General features: G+C 49.3%; 1 protein-coding gene across 1 annotated transcript in view; it reads right to left on the bottom strand.

The window, feature by feature from the left end:
- ARMC5 (armadillo repeat containing 5) overlaps positions 1-22456 on the bottom strand; it is a 44409-nt gene that overhangs the window by 17832 nt on the left and 4121 nt on the right. Inside the window, exon 2 of the mRNA XM_069984788.1 lies at positions 6795-6825. Within this exon, the coding sequence (XP_069840889.1) occupies positions 6795-6825 (31 nt within the window). The remainder of the gene's footprint in view (positions 1-6794; positions 6826-22456) is intronic.

Raw genomic sequence — 22456 nt, 5'->3', positions numbered from 1 at the left:
GTTTTTATGTCTGTGTGTCATGATTTTAATAATGTTACACCTGTGTTTGTCCGCACTTGTATCTATTTAAAAGACTGGCAGACGTGATGACGTGTTAGCCGTGACGAAGTGCGCTTGCGCGCGAAACGGTCCGTCGCCTGATATGCCTGATATATATACACACACACACATACAGGCAGTGAGCGGGGGCAGTGTGTGGGAGATATATATATATTAGGGATGGTCCGTACCCTCAGAGGTTCGGGTTCGTATGAACCTTAACGCTCGGCTTCAGATTCCCGCTGTCTGCCTGCTCCGTGGAGCGGGTGGATACAGCGGGAGGACCGCCTGGAAATCTGGGATACAGCCTATGGCTATCCCTGTATCCCAGTTCTCCAGGCAGTCCTCCCGCTGGATCCACCCGCTGCACGGAGCGGGCAGACAGCGGGTATCATTACTGGGAGTTCGGGTTCGTACGAACCCGATCCGAACTCTGTTCGGACCATCCTGAATTTTATATTTTAATTATATATATATATTATATTATATATATATATATATATATATATATATATATACACACAACCCACTTGGAAACAGCAGTATCTCCTAATGGACGCACAGTCCTCCAGCGGGTTGGCTAGTACCCAGCTCTTTATCCAGGCAAAAAAGGTTTGAAGACAGCGTCCTTGCAGTATCAAAAAGAATATTTTATTTAGCCAAATGCATACACAGAAAAAAGTTACGACGTTTCGGCTCTAAAACATACTGAGCCTTTCTCAAGTATAACATTACCCTATGTTAACCGGAGTTTTATACAAAAAGTGACCAATCACCATTAACACCTGATTAAAACCTCGACCTATCAAAAGGCCTCATGGGCGGGCACATCGTTGACAAACCATAATGTTATAATTATATCCATAAGAAACATTGCTCAATTCATAATAACTTAGTCCCAAGCTCATCACTTATCATGCCACCCAAGTCCCATAAGATCATAGAAAGCTATGAGGAATTAGTTAGCAAAAAAATTGAGACTTTAAAAAAGCAACATATTAGTTTCTGCTCTAATATGAACAGAGATGAGAGGGAATGCTTGAAGGAAATGAGTAATATGACTGAACTAACATTTAAGCCAGCAGACAAGGGGGGTGCCCTTGTAGTAATGAACACCATAGACTACAAACGTGAAATCATGAGACAGTTAGGGTCATGTTCTAGTTTACAATAAACTTCGCTATCCCCTAAGTTTGAACTAATGAAGCAACTCCAGGATATGGTAGATCAGGCATTAGAGAATGGGGTGATAGATGAGAAACTAGCTACTTTTTTGATAGCCAATAACCCCAGGACACCGGTGATATATATATTGCCAAAAATACACAAGAGGTTGATAGACCCCCCGGGTAGGCCCATTATATCGGGTTGTGGCTCACTTTTTAATAATGTGTCCATTTTTCTTGACAGAGTACTTCAGGACTTGGTGTGCAACATGCGATCCTTTGTAAAGGATACTACAGATTTTTTTAAAAAAATTTGATGGCTTTGAAATGACTGACTTATCAGAGGTGACATTGGTGTCATTTGATGTATGTTCTTTATATACATCCATTGTACATGAAAAGGGACTTGAGGCGGTACATATGGCGCTCACCAGCACCGGATGTGATCCTGAGGGTGTTTGTTTTGTGTTGGAACTGCTGGAGTTTGTCCTAGGTAACAACTACTTTTTGTTTGAGGACACATTTTTTTTGCAGCGCCAGGGGACGGCCATGGGGTCCAATGTGGCCCCTGCTTATGCCAACTTGTATATGACCGCCTTCGAGGAACAACACATTTTTGTTTCGCCCCTCATGGATCACATCCGCTGCTGGTGGCGCTATATCGATGATATTTTTGTGATATGGGTGGGCCCAGTAGAGCCCTTAAATGAATTGTTTGAATTCATCAATAGCCTACATGATGAATTAAAATTTACCATGGTTTCATCAAAAACGGACATACAATTTTTGGATACAAGAGTCTATGTGAAACATAACAGACTGCAGACTGACTTATTTGTTAAAGAAACTGACAGAAATAATTTGACTCACTTTAACAGCAATCACCCTAAACCCATGTTGCGATCGCTCCCATGGAGCCAATTACGGAGAGTATGCCGTATCACGAATGAGTTTGACAATTTAGAGAAGAATGTAAATACTATGTGTGACAAATTCTACAGACGAGGCTATCCAGGATGCCTATTGACACAACACAAGGAGAGGCTGGGCACGATTACGAGGGGGGACGCCCTGGTACCAAAGGTGAGAGATAAGGGACCAGGGTGTATTCCCTTTGTGTCTACCTACAGCCAGTGGCGTAGCTACAATGAAGGCAGGGAAGGCGACTGCTATGGGGCCCCTGCAGGAAGGGGGCCCGAGGAAGCCTGCCCTGCCTTCATGGTAGGTAGCCCGCTCCCCCAGGGGTCCAGAGAGGAAGAGGGACCCACACTGCACTGTTCAGCCCCCTCACTGTAGTGCCGGGTGAGCGGGCTGAACAGAGGAGCAGGACCTGCCAGACGGCACAGGAGAGTGATGAAGGACCTTTGGGTCACATGACCCAAAGATCCTCAATACTTCTATGTGAAGATCAGCCCGGACTACAGGAGGAGGAGGGGAAAGCCTGGGAGCTGTAAGTGCTGTGTATGTGTGTCAGTGTGTGTATATATGTATCTGTGAGTATATGTATATGTCAGTGTGTGTATATATGTATCTGTGTGTATATGTATATGTCAGTGTGTGTATATATGTATCTGTGGGTATATGTATATGTCAGTGTGTGTATATATGTATCTGTGGCTACGTGTGTGTGTGTGTGTGTATATATGTATCTGTGTGTATATGTATATGTCAGTATGTGTATCTGTGGCTACGTGTGTGTGTGTGTGTGTGTGTATGTCAGCAATGTCTGTAACACTGGTGTATATGTGTGCTTGTGTATGTCAGTTGTGTCTCAAGTGACTGACAGGTTTGCTCCTAAAGATGTTCTGCAGCAGCTTCTATTAATGCTGGGCTCTAAATAAAGAACCCACCACTAATATCTGCTGCATTTTCTTTTATTTCTGGTTGAGTATTTCTTATTACACTGAGATGATTTCCCTGTGTACAGTCTATTCATGGTGTATACATCTGCACTAGTGTAATCACATTACAGCGTATATATGTGTGTATGTCAGTGGCGTATCTGTATATACATTGATGGTGCCTCTGTGTGTGTATATGTGCGTCATTGTCTGTGTTTGGCCGGGGGGGGGGGGGGGGGATTTGCGTACAGGATTCATGGGGCCCCGTTCAGTTTTTTGCTTTGAGGCCCCATGAATCCTAGCTACGCCCCTGACTACAGCCCCTATAGTAGTAGGATAGCAAACATTTTGAGAAGTGAATGGGCAATATTGAAAAAAGGTCTAGGGGATAAAGTACCTGAATTTTTACAGCCCCCTATGATGGCTTACAAAAAGGGTAAAAACATAAGAGATATGTTGGTCCACTCAGATGTGGGATCTGCCAAGAGAGAGACACAGAGGGTATTGGCAACGCCAAAAAATGGTAATTTTCCGTGTCTACATTGTAGTAACTGTAATAATCTCATGAAGGGTGATTAGTTTCAACATCCCCACACAGGCAAGAAATATTACATCAGAGATATACGTGTGATTCTAAATTCGTCATATATATGATACAGTGCCCATGTGGGCTCATATATGTGGGCGAGACGGTGACAGAAGTAAAAACTAGAATGAACAATCACAAGAGTACCATCAGGTTAAAGAAAATAGAACACCCAGTGGCAAAGCATTTCGTAGAGTGTGGGCACTCTGTCAGCCAGTTTACATACAGGGTGATAGAGAGAAAATTTTAAAACAGAAAGAAATGAGGTGGATTCACACCCTAGACTGTGTTTGGCCGCGAGGCATGAATTTGGAATACAGTCTGGGTGAGTTTATGTGACTCCCAATTATGACTACTTTTACATTTTAGCACTATGTGATATGTTGATTTTAATGACTTTTTTTTATTCTTAAGGGACTGTTCACATTACTGGTAACATGGCCGATGACCTTCTGAGGGAACACTCCGGGCATTGGATGACACGCCACATTATCCAAATCCGCTTTGGGTATGAGAGAGACAAATTAGCGCACCGTACAGACTACTGTTTAAAGTCTATACTGCGATGTGTCTTGGATTCCTAATGGATAAAGAGGAAAATGGCAGCGGGATTATTCCATCACTATAAATGCTGCATGGACGATTTCACTTGTGTATCATCCCAAGAAGGACATGGAAAACCGCGAGCTAAGTGAACTTGGGTGTGAACTGAGCGGAATGGCTAGGGATCCGGCACCGTGACTGCTTGACAGCAGCAGGACTGATCGCACCTGTCAATAACAAGCTCGGAGAGCGGTGAGAGTACATACAAGTGGAATGGACTCTACGTCATACATAGTGAACCAATAGGAGGGGAAGCATCGGTTACTATGGAAACATCAATACCAATGGAGATTGTCGGTGTGCGCAGCCGTACTCCCAATGTTTACAAGCGGTGATGGAGGTGCGGCGTGGTCGACTGAATGATGGAGTTCCTGAAGCCGGTTTGTGAGGATCGTGTGATACCAGGAGATGACATAAGTGATGAACTTGGGACTAAGTTATTGTGAATTGAGCAATGTTTATTATGGATATAATTATAACATTATGGTTTGTGAACGATGTGCCCGCCCATGAGGCCTTTTGATAGGTCGAGGTTTTAATCAGGTGTTAAAGGACAACTCCGGCGGGACCCCCCCCAAAAAAAACAAAAACACAGACACCATACTCACCATCCCTCCGGTGACTATCGCCACTCCATTCGCCCGCTGTCCGCCTCACCTGCGTCCGCCGTCCAGCGATGTCTCTTGCTTCCGGGTCCATGAGAGAGAAAAGGCTGCCAGTGCGCTTGTGCACCGGCAGCCTTTTCATTGGCTGGAGCGCATCACATGGCTTCCAGCAAGCTCAGCCAATCAGGGCTGAGCAAGCTGGAAGCCATGTGATGCGCTCCAGCCAATGAAAAGGCTGCTGGTGCGCATGTGCACCAGCAGCCTTTTCTCTCCCATTCACTCTCAATGAAGACGCCGAAGAGGAAGAAGACCCGGACTGCCCCCCGGCTCTGACGTCGTCGTCACCAGATGCCGCCCGGGAGAAGAGGACCGTGACGACCGTAATAGGTAATGTATACATTCTTTAACTTCCGGGGGGGTGGGTCGGAAAGTGGGGGAAGGGGGCCAGACCGGGTATTTAACCACATTACAAAGTTATATAACTTTGTAATGTGTTTTAAACAAGCCAAAAAAATTTTCGCCGAAGTTGTCCTTTAATGGTGATTGGTCACTTTTTGTATAAAACTCCGGCTAACATAGGGTAATGTTATACTTGAGAAAGGCTCAGTATGTTTTAGAGCCGAAACGTTGTAACTTTTTTCTGTGTATGCATTTGGCTAAATAAAATATTCTTTTTGATACTGCAAGGACGCTGTCTTCAAACCTTTTTTGCCTATATATATATATATATATATATATATATATATATATATATATATATACACATATACATACACACATACACACAGGTAGTGAGCGGGGTATATATACACACACATACAGGCAGTGAGCGGGGGCAGTGTGTGGGGTATATATATATACACACACACACACACATACATACAGGCAGTGAGCGGGGGCAGTGTGTGGGATATATATTATATATATATACACACACACACACACACACACACACACATACATACAGGCAGTGAGTGGGGGTGTATATATATACAGGCAGTGAGGGGGGTGTATATATCCAGCTGATGTCGGGGTTAGTCTCTGTACTTATTAGGCTGCACAATGTGATCTCTGTTTAAGGGCAGGTTCACACTACGGAATTCTCGCGGACAATGTCCGCGGAATTCAGTCAGCTGTCCGCCCGCACATCTGGGCGCCTTTCCGCCGGTCCCATAGACACCATTCTATGGGCCGGCATATTCTGCTATACGCTGAAAGAAGTGTCATGTCACTTCTTTCAGCGGATCGCGGAATACGCCGGCCCATAGAATGGTGTCTATGGAGCTGGCAGAAAAGCGCGTGCCCGTGCGGGCGGACAGCTGACGTAATTCCGCGGACATTGTCCGCGAGAATTCCGTAGTGTGAACCCGCCCTAAGAGAGGAAACCTACAAACACTGGAAAAACATACAAACTCCTTGCAGATGCTGCCCCTGGAGGGACTAGAACCCCCCCAGCCCCTCAACCACCATCCTACACCTCAGCCCCCCTCTAACCTCCATCCTACCCCTCAGCCCACCATCCAAAGCCCCTCCCAACCACCATCGTACCCCCCCAGCCCCCTCCCAAACACCATCGTACCCCCAGCCCCCCAACCACCATCCTACCCCCTTAGCCCCCTCCCAACCACCATCCTACCCCCCAGCCCCAATAACCACCATCCTACCCCTCCCCAGCCCCCATAACCACCATCCTACCCCCCCAGCCCCCATAACCACCATCCTACCCCCCCCCAGCCCCCATAACCACCATCCTACCCCCCCAGCCCCCATAACCACCATCCTACCCCCCCAGCCCCCATAACCACCATCCTACCCCCCAGCCCCCATAACCACCATCCTACCCTCCCCCTGCCCCTGCTGTTCTCTCTCCATCTTTGCTAAGTTACATAAAGCTCCTGTATATAACTACAAAATCTCAATAAAAACGAATGTAATAAAATATAATAAAACTTACCGAGAGCGGGAATCCCCCCGAGCTGCCGCACCTAAAAGACAAAGATGGAGATAGAGCGACTGCTGCCCACAGTGTGTGTAAGGAGGATATCCCCGCCCCCCATCACCTGACTGTCTGTATAAGAATATCCCCACCCCCCACATCACCTGACTGTATAAGGAGGATATTCCCGCCCCCCATCACCTGCCTGACTGTATAAGGAGGATATCCCCACATTACCTGACTGTCTGTATAAGGAGGATATCCCCGCCCCCCCCCGTCACCTGACTGACTGTATAAGAAGGATATCCCCACATCACCTGTCTGTATAAGAATATCCCCACCCCCCACATCACCTGACTGACTGTATAAGAAGGATATCCCCACATCACCTGTCTGTATAAGAATATCCCCACCCCGCACATCACCTGACTGACTGTATAAGGAGGATATCCCCCCCAACATCACCTGACTGTATAAGAAGGATATCCCCACATCACCTGTCTGTATAAGAATATCCCCACCCCCCACATCACCTGACTGACTGTATAAGGAGGATATCCCCCCCAACATCACCTGACTGTATAAGGAGGATATCCAGTAACCGGATGGGTTTATTTCAGAAAATTAAAGTGTCTTATTGATGTGATGAGAGGGAATGTATTATTTTAATGTCTTGTGTATATATACATTTATATACTGGCCTTGTATGGCTAAAAAGTCATTGTAGTTGTGTGTGTATGTATACTGTCACACCTATGTCAGCTGTCCGGCCATATACCTGCACAATAGTGTGGACATTGGAGGATACAGTTGTTTGTTGCTATTGTTGTTTGGCTGACAGAACCTTGTAGTTGTAGTTGTGAGACTGGGTCCCCATTGTGCTTGGTAAATATGTACAGGGCCGGGGAGACATCAGATAACTTCCATCCATGGTGATCAGTGGTCTACATAGACATAGAAGCCCATCACCCCCCACCCAAACTTACTATACAGGTCGGGGGTATGTAGCTTCTAGTCAGTCCCAGCTGGGACCATGGATGGAAGGTGCCCAGCACCCTGGAGGTCATCGAGGGAAATGGGCGTATATTAGACCATAGTATACAGAGGGGCTCCCCATCTCATTGTGGAAAGAACATCTATGCATCTGTCCCATCTGTAACTGCAGCTAAGTATTGTTTTCTGTAATAAATACCTTATTTTTCTATAAATCTGTGTGGTTATAGCCTTCTCCGACTATTATCAAAAGCAACCGGTTACATAATGGTGTCAGAAGTGGGATAATAGTCCAGGAATTGCTATAACTATATAATAGAAATATAATGTATGTGTTAGCTGAGATGTGTAGTTGTGGGGTAGATGACAAAGCGAGTCCAGTCCCCTGGTGGGTGTGTAGTTCGCGACCCTGGGCACCCAGCACTCGAGGTGGTGACACCATGACAGCGGACAGACCCCAGTCGGCTGGTGGTGCCTTGTTATGTCTCTTGAATGGCAGAAGACGGCAGCAGATGTGGGATGGATCTGTCTGCTGGCGCGAATTGAGAGAGACATACAAGAAAAAGAAGTGAGGCAAGTGGCTTCATGGATGTGGAGATTGTAGGGGGGGGAGCAGCTCCTCACCAGGTTTTGGCCAATGAGCGGTCGCAGTGTGTTGGTTTATAGGTTTGAAGTAACTCATGGTAAGAGTTAGAGAGATGGGAAACCTGTAGTAATGTGTTTGCAAAGAGGATGAGTAGAAGTTGTGTTATTGGCCGGTAAGAATGGATGTTATTGTATTACCCGTATTGGAACGACGGATATGTAGAAGGTAACAGTGTGATAGTGAAAAGTGTAACTTCCAGCCATAAATGAAGGCTTGTATATTTGTGTGGTAATGGTCCGTATATGACGTTGCATGTGTATTTGTACTGCAGAAAAGTTTTCTCTCTCTGTATCTGGGAGAGCAGAGTGAGCAGCAGCTTGTCAGGTAACAGTCTATGTTCATCCCCTGAAGCTGATCTATGGCTTATAGTAGTAGCATGGAGTTGTATGGCTGATGGATGGCTTATAGTAGTAGCATGGAGTTGTATGGCTGATGTATGGCTTATAGTAGTAGCATGGAGTTGTATGGCTGATCTATGGCTTATAGTAGTAGCATGGAGTTGTATGGCTGATGGATGGCTTATAGTAGTAGCATGGAGTTGTATGGCTGATGTATGGCTTATAGTAGTAGCATGGAGTTGTATGGCTGATGGATGGCTTATAGTAGTAGCATGGAGTTGTATGGCTGATCTATGGCTTATAGTAGTAGCATGGAGTTGTATGGCTGATGGATGGCTTATAGTAGTAGCATGGAGTTGGTGGAGTTTTAAGTCTAATATTACTAGATATTCACATTTGAAACTAATGAAGATCATAAATATATATTAGTCGGGAAGATATCAGGGCGGTTTGTATGTGATTGTATTATAAATCCTTCAGCAGTATGCCATTCTGGAAAGCAGGGTGCAGCGCGGTACCCCTGCTCAGTAATATCTATACTTGTAGAGTCTAAGCTTGGATTTATAATGGTTGGTGGGAGTAATGAAGTTCTGTCACCACCCTGAGGGTTACAATTAAATTTTGGACTGTACAGGAAGTTTTTGCAATTCTAGAGTTAACTTATATTGAAATCTTTTTTAGTTGGGGACTAAAAAAAGGAAAGTTTATGGCTATTTTGTGTCTGAGAGCAATAACCTTAATCTCTGTGCAAAGTGTTGTCCTCTGTCCATTGTTTTAGTGTTGGTATTCTCTGTTTGTGGACCAGTCAGATAGAGGATATAATCTGATAGTATCTGATGACTTCATGGGATTATCTATAACTAATATGTCTGTGTTTTATCTGCAGGTTCTTGAAGGAATATAGCTATATATAGTATGTGTATAACCTGGGATGTAATTTAATTTGGTAAATGTAAACTGGGGCATAGAAAGAGAAAAATCCACGTGGTGAGATTGATGGCACCTTATCAGATTTGGAAAATAACATTGAGTTTTGTTTCCACAGCTGGAGGAGAGTTTTGCCCTAGTGAAAAGTTTGGTTTTTTCACAGTTTGGCAGGAAGGATGGAGACCAAGAACTTTAATGCCATTTATTATCTGTTCATATTATAGAGGTATAAAAAGAAGATTTGGCCAAGGAGGAGAAATGTGAAAATGTTTTTTTTTTATTATAAAATTAAGTACTTTTTGATTTGGTTAACCACATTTTTGAGGCAATTATTGTGATTTTTCATAATTTTTTGAAAGGAGCTCCAAGTTTTGTTTTATTTTTACCATTTCTTTTGTGTGAATTGTATGTTATGAATGGATGGGCCCATGTGTGTTTTATGTTTGGACATGTCTGTATTGTTATATGTGTTGTCTGTCTTGTGATACCACAAGAAGGTTAGTAGGCTTTTATGGTCCCAAGGTTACAGACGACTGACCTGAAGTATGACAGTACAAAGCCCTGGACTAAGGGGGTGGTGACAAATGACATAGAAAGGTGGGGGGAGAAAGGGAGAGTGACAGCCCCTTAGGTTTGGATATACCAGCCCTTTGCTCCTCCTAAAGATCTCATTGTCACTTGAAACCCTGAGAGGGTAAAAAGGTTGAGAAGTCTGAATTGTCTTCAGATAACTACTTGGTCCTATATAAGTGGTGCATCTGAATGGTGAATGGTAAATATTTGATTGAAATTGGTTTTAGGGATAAATATTAATCAATAATGAGGTAATAAAGTTCAGAAGGTTCAAGATTGTTTACAAACAAAACAATAAGGGTATTGGTGGATCGGTGTTATTGAAGGGTGGGGGAATTGTGTTGGGTTAATGCAAATATGTATGGGTAATTATTACTGAGAAAATGCCTGCATTGGATATATCCAGGGCCGTATTAACAGCTGCTGCCCTAGGCGCAAAACCTGAAGACGCCCCAGCGTGGGGGAGCGTGATTTTGGCCACATTCATTTCTTTACTTGTAGAAACATTGAATCACATTTTCATGGTTCTTAACGGCTTATAACACCTTATATACAGCCTGCACCTCCAGCCATACCTGCACCCCCCCCCCGACCCCTCACCAGAGATACAGAGGGGCTCTACAGCCTGCACCTCCAGCCATACCTGCCCCCCCCCCCCCCCCCCCATCACCAGAGATACAGAGGGGCTCTACAGCCTGCACCTCCAGCCATACCTGCACCCCCCCCCCCCACCCCTCACCAGAGATACAGAGGGGCTCTACAGCCGGCACCTCCAGCCATACCTGCACCCCCCCCCCCCGACCCCTCACCAGAGATACAGAGGGGCTCTACAGCCTGCACCTCCAGCCATACCTGCCCCCCCCCCCGACCCATCACCAGAGATACAGAGGGGCTCTACAGCCTGCACCTCCAGCCATACCTGCACCCCCCCCCGACCCATCACCAGAGATACAGAGGGGCTCTACAGCCTGCACCTCCAGCCATACCTGCACCCCCCCCATCACCAGAGATACAGAGGGGCTCTACAGCCTGCACCTCCAGCCATACCTGCACCCCCCGACCCATCACCAGAGATACAGAGGGGCTCTACAGCCTGCACCTCCAGCCATACCTGCACCCCCCCCATCACCAGAGATACAGAGGGGCTCTACAGCCTGCACCTCCAGCCATACCTGCACCCCCCGACCCATCACCAGAGATACAGAGGGGCTCTACAGCCTGCACCTCCAGCCATACCTGCACCCCCCCCCATCACCAGAGATACAGAGGGGCTCTACAGCCTGCACCTCCAGCCATACCTGCACCCCCCCCCAACCCCTCACCAGAGATACAGAGGGGCTCTACAGCCTGCACCTCCAGCCATACCTGCACCTCCCCCGACCCCTCACCAGAGATACAGAGGGGCTCTACAGCCTGCACCTCCAGCCATACCTGCACCCCCCCCCCCGACCCATCACCAGAGATACAGAGGGGCTCTACAGCCTGCACCTCCAGCCATACCTGCACCTCCCCCGCCCGACCCATCACCAGAGATACAGAGGGGCTCTACAGCCTGCACCTCCAGCCATACCTGCACCCCCCCCCCCCGACCCCTCACCAGAGATACAGAGGGGCTCTACAGCCTGCACCTCCAGCCATACCTGCACCCCCGTTCCATCACCAGAGATACAGAGGGGCTCTACAGCCTGCACCTCCAGCCATACCTGCACCCCGACCCCTCACCAGAGATACAGAGGGGCTCTACAGCCGGCACCTCCAGCCATACCTGCACCCCCCCCCCCCCCATCACCAGAGATACAGAGGGGCTCTACAGCCTGCACCTCCAGCCATACCTGCACCCCCCGACCCCTCACCAGAGATACAGAGGGGCTCTACAGCCTGCACCTCCAGCCATACCTGCACCTCCCCCGACCCATCACCAGAGATACAGAGGGGCTCTACAGCCTGCACCTCCAGCCATACCTGCCCCCCCCCCGACCCCTCACCAAAGATACAGAGGGGCTCTACAGCCTGCACCTCCAGCCATACCTGCACCTCCCCCGACCCCTCACCAGAGATACAGAGGGGCTCTACAGCCTGCACCTCCAGCCATATACCTGCACCCCCCCCCGACCCCATCACCAGAGATACAGAGGGGCTCTACAGCCTGCACCTCCAGCCATACCTGCACCCCGACCCCTCACCAGAGATACAGAGGGGCTCTACAGCCTGCACCTCCAGCCATACCTGCACCCCCCCCCCCCCCCATCACCAGAGATACAGAGGGGCTCTACAGCCTGCACCTCCAGCCATATACCTGCACCCCCCCCCGACCCCATCACCAGAGATACAGAGGGGCTCTACAGCCTGCACCTCCAGCCATACCTGCACCCCGACCCCTCACCAGAGATACAGAGGGGCTCTACAGCCTGCACCTCCAGCCATACCTGCACCCCCCCCCCCCCCCATCACCAGAGATACAGAGGGGCTCTACAGCCTGCACCTCCAGCCATACCTGCACCTCCCCCCCCGAACCCTCACCAGAGATACAGAGGGGCTCTACAGTCTGCACCTCCAGCCATACCTGCACCCCCCGACCCCTCACCAGAGATACAGGGGGGCTCTACAGCCTGCACCTCCAGCCATACCTGCACCCCCCCGACCCCTCACCAGAGATACAGAGGGGCTCTACAGCCTGCACCTCCAGCCATACCTGCACCCCCCCCCCCCGACCCATCACCAGAGATACAGAGGGGCTCTACAGCCTGCACCTCCAGCCATACCTGCACCCCCCCCCCATCACCAGAGATACAGGGGGGCTCTACAGCCTGCACCTCCAGCCATACCTGCACCTCCCCCCCCGACCCCTCACCAGAGATACAGAGGGGCTCTACAGCCTGCACCTCCAGCCATACCTGCACCCCCCCCCCCCCGACCCCTCACCAGAGATACAGAGGGGCTCTACAGCCTGCACCTCCAGCCATACCTGCACCCCCGACCCATCACCAGAGATACAGAGGGGCTCTACAGCCTGCACCTCCAGCCATACCTGCACCCCCCCCCCGACCCATCACCAGAGATACAGGGGGGCTCTACAGCCTGCACCTCCAGCCATACCTGCACCCCCCCCCCCCGACCCCTCACCAGAGATACAGAGGGGCTCTACAGCCTGCACCTCCAGCCATACCTGCACCCCCCCCCCGACCCATCACCAGAGATACAGAGGGGCTCTACAGCCTGCACCTCCAGCCATACCTGCACCCCCCGACCCCTCACCAGAGATACAGAGGGGCTCTACAGCCTGCACCTCCAGCCATACCTGCACCCCCCGACCCCTCACCAGAGATACAGAGGGGCTCTACAGCCTGCACCTCCAGCCATACCTGCACCCCCCCCCCCCATCACCAGAGATACAGAGGGGCTCTACAGCCTGCACCTCCAGCCATACCTGCACCTCCCCCCCCCCGACCCCTCACCAGAGATACAGAGGGGCTCTACAGCCTGCACCTCCAGCCATACCTGCACCCCCCGACCCCTCACCAGAGATACAGAGGGGCTCTACAGCCTGCACCTCCAGCCATACCTGCACCTCCCCCCGACCCATCACCAGAGATACAGAGGGGCTCTACAGCCTGCACCTCCAGCCATACCTGCACCTCCCCCGACCCCTCACCAGAGATACAGAGGGGCTCTACAGCCTGCACCTCCAGCCATACCTGCACCTCCCCCGACCCCTCACCAGAGATACAGAGGGGCTCTACAGCCTGCACCTCCAGCCATACCTGCACCCCCCCCCGACCCATCACCAGAGATACAGAGGGGCTCTACAGCCTGCACCTCCAGCCATACCTGCACCCCCCCCCCTACCCCGCACCAGAGATACAGAGGGGCTCTACAGCCTGCACCTCCAGCCATACCTGCACCCCCCGACCCCTCACCAGAGATACAGAGGGGCTCTACAGCCTGCACCTCCAGCCATACCTGCACCTCCCCCCCCCGACCCATCACCAGAGATACAGAGGGGCTCTACAGCCTGCACCTCCAGCCATACCTGCACCCCCCCCCCCGACCCCTCACCAGAGATACAGAGGGGCTCTACAGCCTGCACCTCCAGCCATACCTGCACCCCCCGACCCATCACCAGAGATACAGAGGGGCTCTACAGCCTGCACCTCCAGCCATACCCCCCCCTCCGACCCCTCACCAGAGATACAGAGGGGCTCTACAGCCTGCACCTCCAGCCTTACCTGCACCTCCCCCGACCCCTCACCAGAGATACAGAGGGGCTCTACAGCCTGCACCTCCAGCCATACCTGCACCTCCCCCCCCCCCCGACCCATCACCAGAGATACAGAGGGGCTCTACAGCCTGCACCTCCAGCCATACCTGCACCTCCCCCCCCCCCGACCCATCACCAGAGATACAGAGGGGCTCTACAGCCTGCACCCCCAGCCATACCTGCACCCCCCCCCCGACCCCTCACCAGAGATACAGAGGGGCTCTACAGCCTGCACCTCCAGCCATACCTGCACCCCCCCGACCCCTCACCAGAGATACAGAGGGGCTCTACAGCCTGCACCTCCAGCCATACCTGCACCCCCCCCCCCCCGACCCATCACCAGAGATACAGAGGGGCTCTACAGCCTGCACCTCCAGCCATACCTGCACCCCCCCCCCCACCCCTCACCAGAGATACAGAGGGGCTCTACAGCCTGCACCTCCAGCCATACCTGCACCCCCCCCCCCCCGACCCCCCATCACCAGAGATACAGAGGGGCTCTACAGCCTGCACCTCCAGCCATACCTGCACCCCCCGACCCATCACCAGAGATACAGAGGGGCTCTACAGCCTGCACCTCCAGCCATACCTGCACCCCCCCCCCCCGACCCCTCACCAGAGATACAGAGGGGCTCTACAGCCTGCACCTTCAGCCATACCTGCACCTCCCCCGACCCATCACCTGAGATACAGAGGGGCTCTACAGCCTGCACCCCCCCCCCGACCCATCACCAGAGATACAGAGGGGCTCTACAGCCTGCACCTCCAGCCATACCTGCACCCCCCCCGACCCCTCACCAGAGATACAGAGGGGCTCTACAGCCTGCACCTCCAGCCATACCTGCACACCCCCGACCCCTCACCAGAGATACAGAGGGGCTCTACAGCCTGCACCTCCAGCCATACCTGCACCCCCCCCCCGACCCATCACCAGAGATACAGAGGGGCTCTACAGCCTGCACCTCCAGCCATACCTGCACCCCCCCCCGACCCCTCACCAGAGATACAGAGGGGCTCTACAGCCTGCACCTCCAGCCATACCTGCACCTCCCCCCATCACTAGAGATACAGAGGGGCTCTACAGCCTGCACCTCCAGCCATACCTGCACCCCCCGACCCCCCATCACCAGAGATACAGAGGGGCTCTACAGCCTGCACCTCCAGCCATACCTGCACCTCCCCCCCCCATCACCAGAGATACAGAGGGGCTCTACAGCCTGCACCTCCAGCCATACCTGCACCCCTCCCCCCCCGACCCCTCACCAGAGATACAGAGGGGCTCTACAGCCTGCACCTCCAGCCATACCTGCACCCCCCCCCGACCCCTCACCAGAGATACAGAGGGGCTCTACAGCCTGCACCTCCAGCCATACCTGCACACCCCCGACCCCTCACCAGAGATACAGAGGGGGAGGGGAGGAATGAGACAGACATCTAAAGAGCGGGGGCAGATGCCTACTGAGGATCTGTTCTTTGGCCAACCAGGGAAGTAGTGATGTCACCGGGGCACAATAATCCCCTTGCTTCCCTGCACCAGAGATTGGGGTCTAAGAAGAAAGAAGATTCCCACCAGAATGGACGTTGTATTTTGTGCTATTGGACATTTGATAATTCTATGATTCTTTTTGTTTTTAAGCCCAGATGTGACCAGTTTCTGTTTGTAGCAACCGATGGTGGAGTGTTTAGTGTAATAATCAGATAATATTTTAGGTGAAAGATATTTTAATATGATGATTGTATGACTACAAATAGCCCAGGGGTGGATTGTAAGGCCAGGACTAATCGTGGCTAATGTTTGTAACTTCCTTAGATCACAATAAGACAAGGGCTGGAGTGTAACCGGATGGGTTTATTTCAGAATATTAAAGTGTCTTATCGATGTGATGAGAGGGAATGTATTAGTTCAATGTCTTGGGTCCATTTAAGAGTGACTTGGATCCCTTTAAGAGCGATATGGGTCCCGTCCCAATAAGAGCGACATGGGTCCATTTAAGAGTGACTTGGATCCCTTGGAACCCAGGTCGCTCATAAAGGGACCCAGGTCGCTCATAAAGGGACCCAGGTCGCTCATAAAGGGACCCAGGTCGCTCATAAAGGGACCCAGGTCGCTCATAAAGGGACCCAGGTCGCTCATAAAGGGACCCAGGTCGCTCATAAAGGGACCCAGGTCGCTCTTAAAGGGACATATTTCGCTCTTAAAGGGACATATTTCGCTCTTAAAAGGGACCCAGGTCGCTCTTAAAGGGACCCAGGTCGCTCTTAAAGGGACCCAGGTCGCTCTTAAAGGGACCCAGGTCGCTCTTAAAGGGACCCAGGTCGCTCTTAAAGAGACCCAGGTCGCTCTTAAAGGGACCCAGGTCGCTCATAAAGGGACCCAGGTCGCTCATAAAGGGACCCAGGTCGCTCTTAAAGGGACCCAGGTCGCTCTTAAAGGGACATATTTCGCTCTTAAAGGGACATATTTCGCTCTTAAAAGGGACCCAGGTCGCTCTTAAAGGGACCCAGGTCGCTCTTAAAGGGACCCAGGTCGCTCTTAAAGGGACCCAGGTCGCTCTTAAAGGGACCCAGGTCGCTCTTAAAGAGACCCAGGTCGCTCTTAAAGGGACCCAGGTCGCTCTTAAAGGGACCCAGGTCGCTCTTAAAGGGACATATTTCGCTCTTAAAGGGACCCATTTTGCTCTTAAAGGGACATATTTCGCTCTTAAAGGGACCCATTTTGCTCTTAAAGGGACATATTTCGCTCTTAAAGGGACCAAGGTCGCTCTTAAAGGGACCCATTTTGCTCTTAAAGGGACATATTTCGCTCTTAAAGGGACCCATTTTGCTCTTAAAGGGACATATTTCGCTCTTAAAGGGACCCATTTTGCCCTTAAAGGGACATATTTCGCTTTTAAAGGGACCAAGGTCGCTCTTAAAGGGACCCATTTTGCTCTTAAAGGGACCTAGGTTGCTCTTAAAGGGACCCATTTTGCCCTTAAAGGGACATATTTCGCTCTTAAAGGGACCAAGGTCGCTCTTAAAGGGACCGATTTAGCTCTTAAAGGGACATATTTTGCTCTTAAAGGGACATATTTTGCTCTTAAAGGGACCCATTTTGCTCTTAAAGGGACCCATTTTGCCCTTAAAGGGACATATATCGCTCATAAAGGGACCCAGGTCGCTCATAAAGGGACCCAGGTCGCTCATAAAGGGACCCAGGTCGCTCATAAAGGGACCCAGGTCGCTCATAAAGGGACCCAGGTCGCTCATAAAGGGACCCAGGTCGCTCATAAAAGGACCCAGGTCGCTCATAAAGGGACCCAGGTCGCTCATAAAGGGACCCAGGTCGCTCTTAAAGGGACATATTTCGCTCTTAAAGGGACATATTTCGCTCTTAAAAGGGACCCAGGTCGCTCTTAAAGGGACCCAGGTCGCTCTTAAAGGGACCCAGGTCGCTCTTAAAGGGACCCAGGTCGCTCTTAAAGGGACCCAGGTCGCTCTTAAAGGGACCCAGGTCGCTCTTAAAGAGACCCAGGTCGCTCTTAAAGGGACCCAGGTCGCTCTTAAAGGGACATATTTCGCTCTTAAAGGGACCCATTTTGCCCTTAAAGGGACATATTTCGCTTTTAAAGGGACCAAGGTCGCTCTTAAAGGGACCCATTTTGCTCTTAAAGGGACCTAGGTTGCTCTTAAAGGGACCCATTTTGCCCTTAAAGGGACATATTTCGCTCTTAAAGGGACCAAGGTCGCTCTTAAAGGGACCGATTTAGCTCTTAAAGGGACATATTTTGCTCTTAAAGGGACATATTTTGCTCTTAAAGGGACCCATTTTGCTCTTAAAGGGACCCATTTTGCCCTTAAAGGGACATATTTCGCTTTTAAAGGGACCAAGGTCGCTCTTAAAGGGACCGATTTAGCTCTTAAAGGGACATATTTTGCTCTTAAAGGGACCCATTTTGCCCTTAAAGGGACATATTTCGCTTTTAAAGGGACCCAGGTCGCTCTTAAAGGGACCAATTTATCTCTTAAACGGACATATTTTGCTCTTAAAAGGGACATATTTCGCTCTTATAGGGACCCAGGTCGAGCGAAACGGCTCTCTTTAAGAGCGAAATATTTCCTTTAAAGGGACCCAGGTCGCTCTTAAAGGGACATATTTAGCTCTTAAAGGGACCCATTTACCCTCTCAAGGGACCCAGGTCGCTCTTAAAGGGACCTGGGTCACTCTTACAGGTACTTAGTTCGCTCTTAAAGGGACCCATTTAGAGCGGCTTGGGTCCCTTTAAGAGCGGCTTGGGTACCGTCCCTTTAAGAGCAGCTTGGATCCCGTACCTGCTACATGGCTGCCTCAGCTCTGCTATTTTACTGACTGACCTCTGCTACTTATAATGGTAAAGATCATTGCTCGGTTACCATGACAATCTTACTCATGTCAGGAAGACAAAATCGTTTAGGACCTTCCATATATTATATCTTCTATTGGCCAATAGTGGACATGTGACTGTGGATGGTGTGATACATTGCATGACGAGACCTTAGAGTTCCTATTGGCTGCTATATTTCAGCTATTTGCATATGTGCTGTGATTGGCTGTCAGCGGTTAGAGTGTGGCCATTATTTGCAATGGGCCATTATTTTCTATGGGAAATTTGGGGTCTTTAAACGTAAATTTCTTAAAAACGACAAATCCGATCGAAACGAAAAATAGATAGCACACCACACACCGCCGAGGGCTTCGAAACGCAGTTTGAACGGAGTCTGTGCGCAAAGCAGTTCGGGCTGTATTACGCGCAGAAAAATGGCTGGAAGAAGAAACGGAAGAAGAAGAAGAAGAAGAAGAAGAAGAAGAAGAAGAAGAAGAATACGGATTACAATATAGGGATTTTCAAGCACTATAATAACATTGTTCTTCCATCACACTTTGCTTCCGTCCCAGAATCCTCCTTGTGCAGCAATTCCAGCATTGCACACCTTCGGCATTCTAGCTATTAATCTGTTGGGGTAAGCTGGAGAAATTGCCCCCCACGCTTCTAGAAGCAGCTCCCACAAGCTGGATTGGTTGGATGGGCACTTCTGGCGTACCATACGGTCCAGCTGCTCCCACAATGGGGTGGTGATCTGGTGACTGCGCTGGCCACTCCATTACCTAGGATAGAATACCAGCTGCTGCTTCTGCTGGAAATAGTTCTTGCACAATTTGGAGGTGTTTAGGGTCATTGTCCTGTTGTAGGATGAAATTGGCTCCAACCAAGCGTTGCCCACTGGGTATGGCATGGCGGTGCAGAGTGATGGCCTTCCTTATTCACAATCCCTTTTACCCTGTACAAATCTCCCACCTTACCAGCACCAACCCCAGACCATCACATGACCTCCACCATGTATAACAGATGGCGTCAGGCATTCTTCCAGCATCTTCTCATTTCTTCTGCGTCTCACAAACCTTCTTCTTTGTCATCCAAACACCTCAAACTTGGATTCATCCATCGTCCACAACACTTTTTTCCAGTCTTCCTCTGTCCAATGTCTGTGTTCTTTTGCCCATCTTACTCTTAATCTTTTATTGGCCAGTCTCAGATATGGCTTTTTCTTTGCCACTCTGCCCTGAAGGCCAAAATCCGGCAGCCGCCTCTTCCCTGTAGATGGTGACACTGGTGTTTTGCGGGTACTATGTAATGAAGATGCCAGTTGGGGACCTGTGAGGCGTCTGTTTCTCAAACTAGAGACTCTAATGTGCTTATCTTCTTGCTTAGTTGTGCAACGCGGCCTCCCACTTCTTTTTCTACTCTGGTTAGAGCCTGTTTGTGCTGTCTCGCATGGAATAGCCTTCATTTGTAAGAACAAGAATAGACGAAAGTTCTCTTTTTCTGGCCATTTTAAGTGTTTAATTGACCCCACAAATGTGAAGCACCAGAAACACAATCTGCTGAAAGGAAGGTCAGTTTTGGAAGGGCCCCCCTGTGCTATTGCATTGGGGACACATGAGGTCAGAGGCCAAGAATTGTTTTCTGCTGTTCTCTCTCTCCCTCCTGTTACCCTTACTTGTAGGTCTGTATGCCTAAGGAAAGCAGGGTCGCTATTGGCCTGTGGTGGTGTGATGTCACGTCTCCGGGCAGATGTGAGGGTTGCTATGCCAGATGTGCAAACAGCTGTGATTGGTTGACACACCTGAGTGGGAAAAGGAGCTGGTTATAAACAGCCAGCGTCCTGTGACCTGTGCTCAGTCAGATCCTGGAGCAGCAGAAGCACCTCCCCCTCCCCCCCTCTTTTAATAAAGAGTCCTTTTAAGCCATGTCACAATGTTTTATTAAGATGGGGTAATGGTCACGGGGCCATGCTCTGTGGGCCAGCTATGTTATGAAGTTCATTGGAATTGTTATTGTATGAATTCATTTACTCTTTAAAAGAAGTTATTTATGAAATGTTATATTTAATAAAATAATTATTACTTAATAAAACATTGTGGCCAGTTCACACCAGTAAATGTTGTCAGTATTTATTTATTTAAGGTGATGTGATGAAACAATTGAAAATGGGCCTTCTGACTTCATGTAGCTTCTGTAACTAGACTGTTTTCAGATGTGTGAACATGATTGCACAAGGGTTTTCTAATCATCAATTATCCTTCTGAGCCAATGAGCAAACACCTTGTCCCATTAGAAGACTGGAGTGATAGTTGCTGGGAATGGGCCTCTATACACCTATGTAGATATTGCCCCAAACACCAGACATTTGCAGCTAGAATAGTCACTTACCACATTAGCAATGTATAGAGGGGATTGGTTTAACATTAGGACTAGTTTATAGTTATCTTCATTGAGAAGTACAGCGCTTTTCCTTCAAAAATAAGGACATAAGGCTCGGAGAAGTTCTCATAATGGCCCAGGACAGATGGAGAAGAGAATGAAAAGGGAAGAACTCCGATCAGAGAAGACGTCCCCTGTGAGTCACCTGATATAACTGCACTGTAATGTATATGGTGTACAGAACCTGTGTAGAGCTGCGTCCAACTCTATATGACAGAATGAGGTGATAGTGATCTGTGCAGTGACTATTATTCAGTATTAGCGATGGTATTAGTCAGTATGTGTTGGTGGTAGTCAGTAGCAGCGGTGGTGTTAGTCAGTATGTGGTGGTGGTAGTCAGTAGCAGCGGTGGTGTTAGTCAGTATGTGGTGGTGTTATTCAGTAGCAGCGGTGGTGTTAGTCAGTATGTGGTGGTGTTAGTCAGTAGCAGCGATGGTGTTAGTCAGTATGTGGTGGTGTTATTCAGTAGCAGCGGTGGTGTTAGTCAGTATGGAGTGGTGTTATTCAGTATGTGGTTGTGTTATTCAGTAGCAGCGGTGGTGTTAGTCAGTAGCAGCGGTGGTGTTAGTCAGTATGGAGTGGTGTTATTCAGTATCAGCGATGGTGTTAGTCAGTATGTGGTGGTGTTATTCAGTATCAGCGATGGTGTTAGTCAGTATGTGGTGGTGTTATTCAGTATCAGCGATGGTGTTAGTCAGTATGTGGTGGTGTTATTCAGTAGCAGCAGTGGTGTTATTCAGTAGCAGCAGTGGTGTTAGTCAGTAGCAGCGGTGGTGTTAAGTCAGTATGGAGTGGTGGTGTTATTTGTTACTTATCTGGTACTTGGTTTTATTGGATTGAGTAAACTGGATTTAGTCAGTAACAATATGGTGGTGATGGTTGTGGTGTGGCGATAATATTTCCCCCCTTGTGTACTGGTATTATTAGATTATTATACAGGATCTGGTCAGTAACAGTATGGCGGTAATATGTGTGGGGATATTTGCTCTTTATATACTGGTGTTATTGGTAGCTGTATGACCTATGTATCTAAGTATACAGCGTTATGCAAAGAAAATTGTCTTATAGCCCAATTACACCGGCCAATTATCAGTAACAACCGCTCCTAGGAAGCCCCATGTAACAGCGCCAGAGATCAGCTGACAAGCAGACGCCCATAGTCG

Source organism: Dendropsophus ebraccatus, chromosome 9, assembly GCF_027789765.1.
Source record: "Dendropsophus ebraccatus isolate aDenEbr1 chromosome 9, aDenEbr1.pat, whole genome shotgun sequence".
Lineage (NCBI taxonomy): Eukaryota > Metazoa > Chordata > Amphibia > Anura > Hylidae > Dendropsophus > Dendropsophus ebraccatus.
This window is presented reverse-complemented; position numbering and strand designations above follow the sequence as displayed.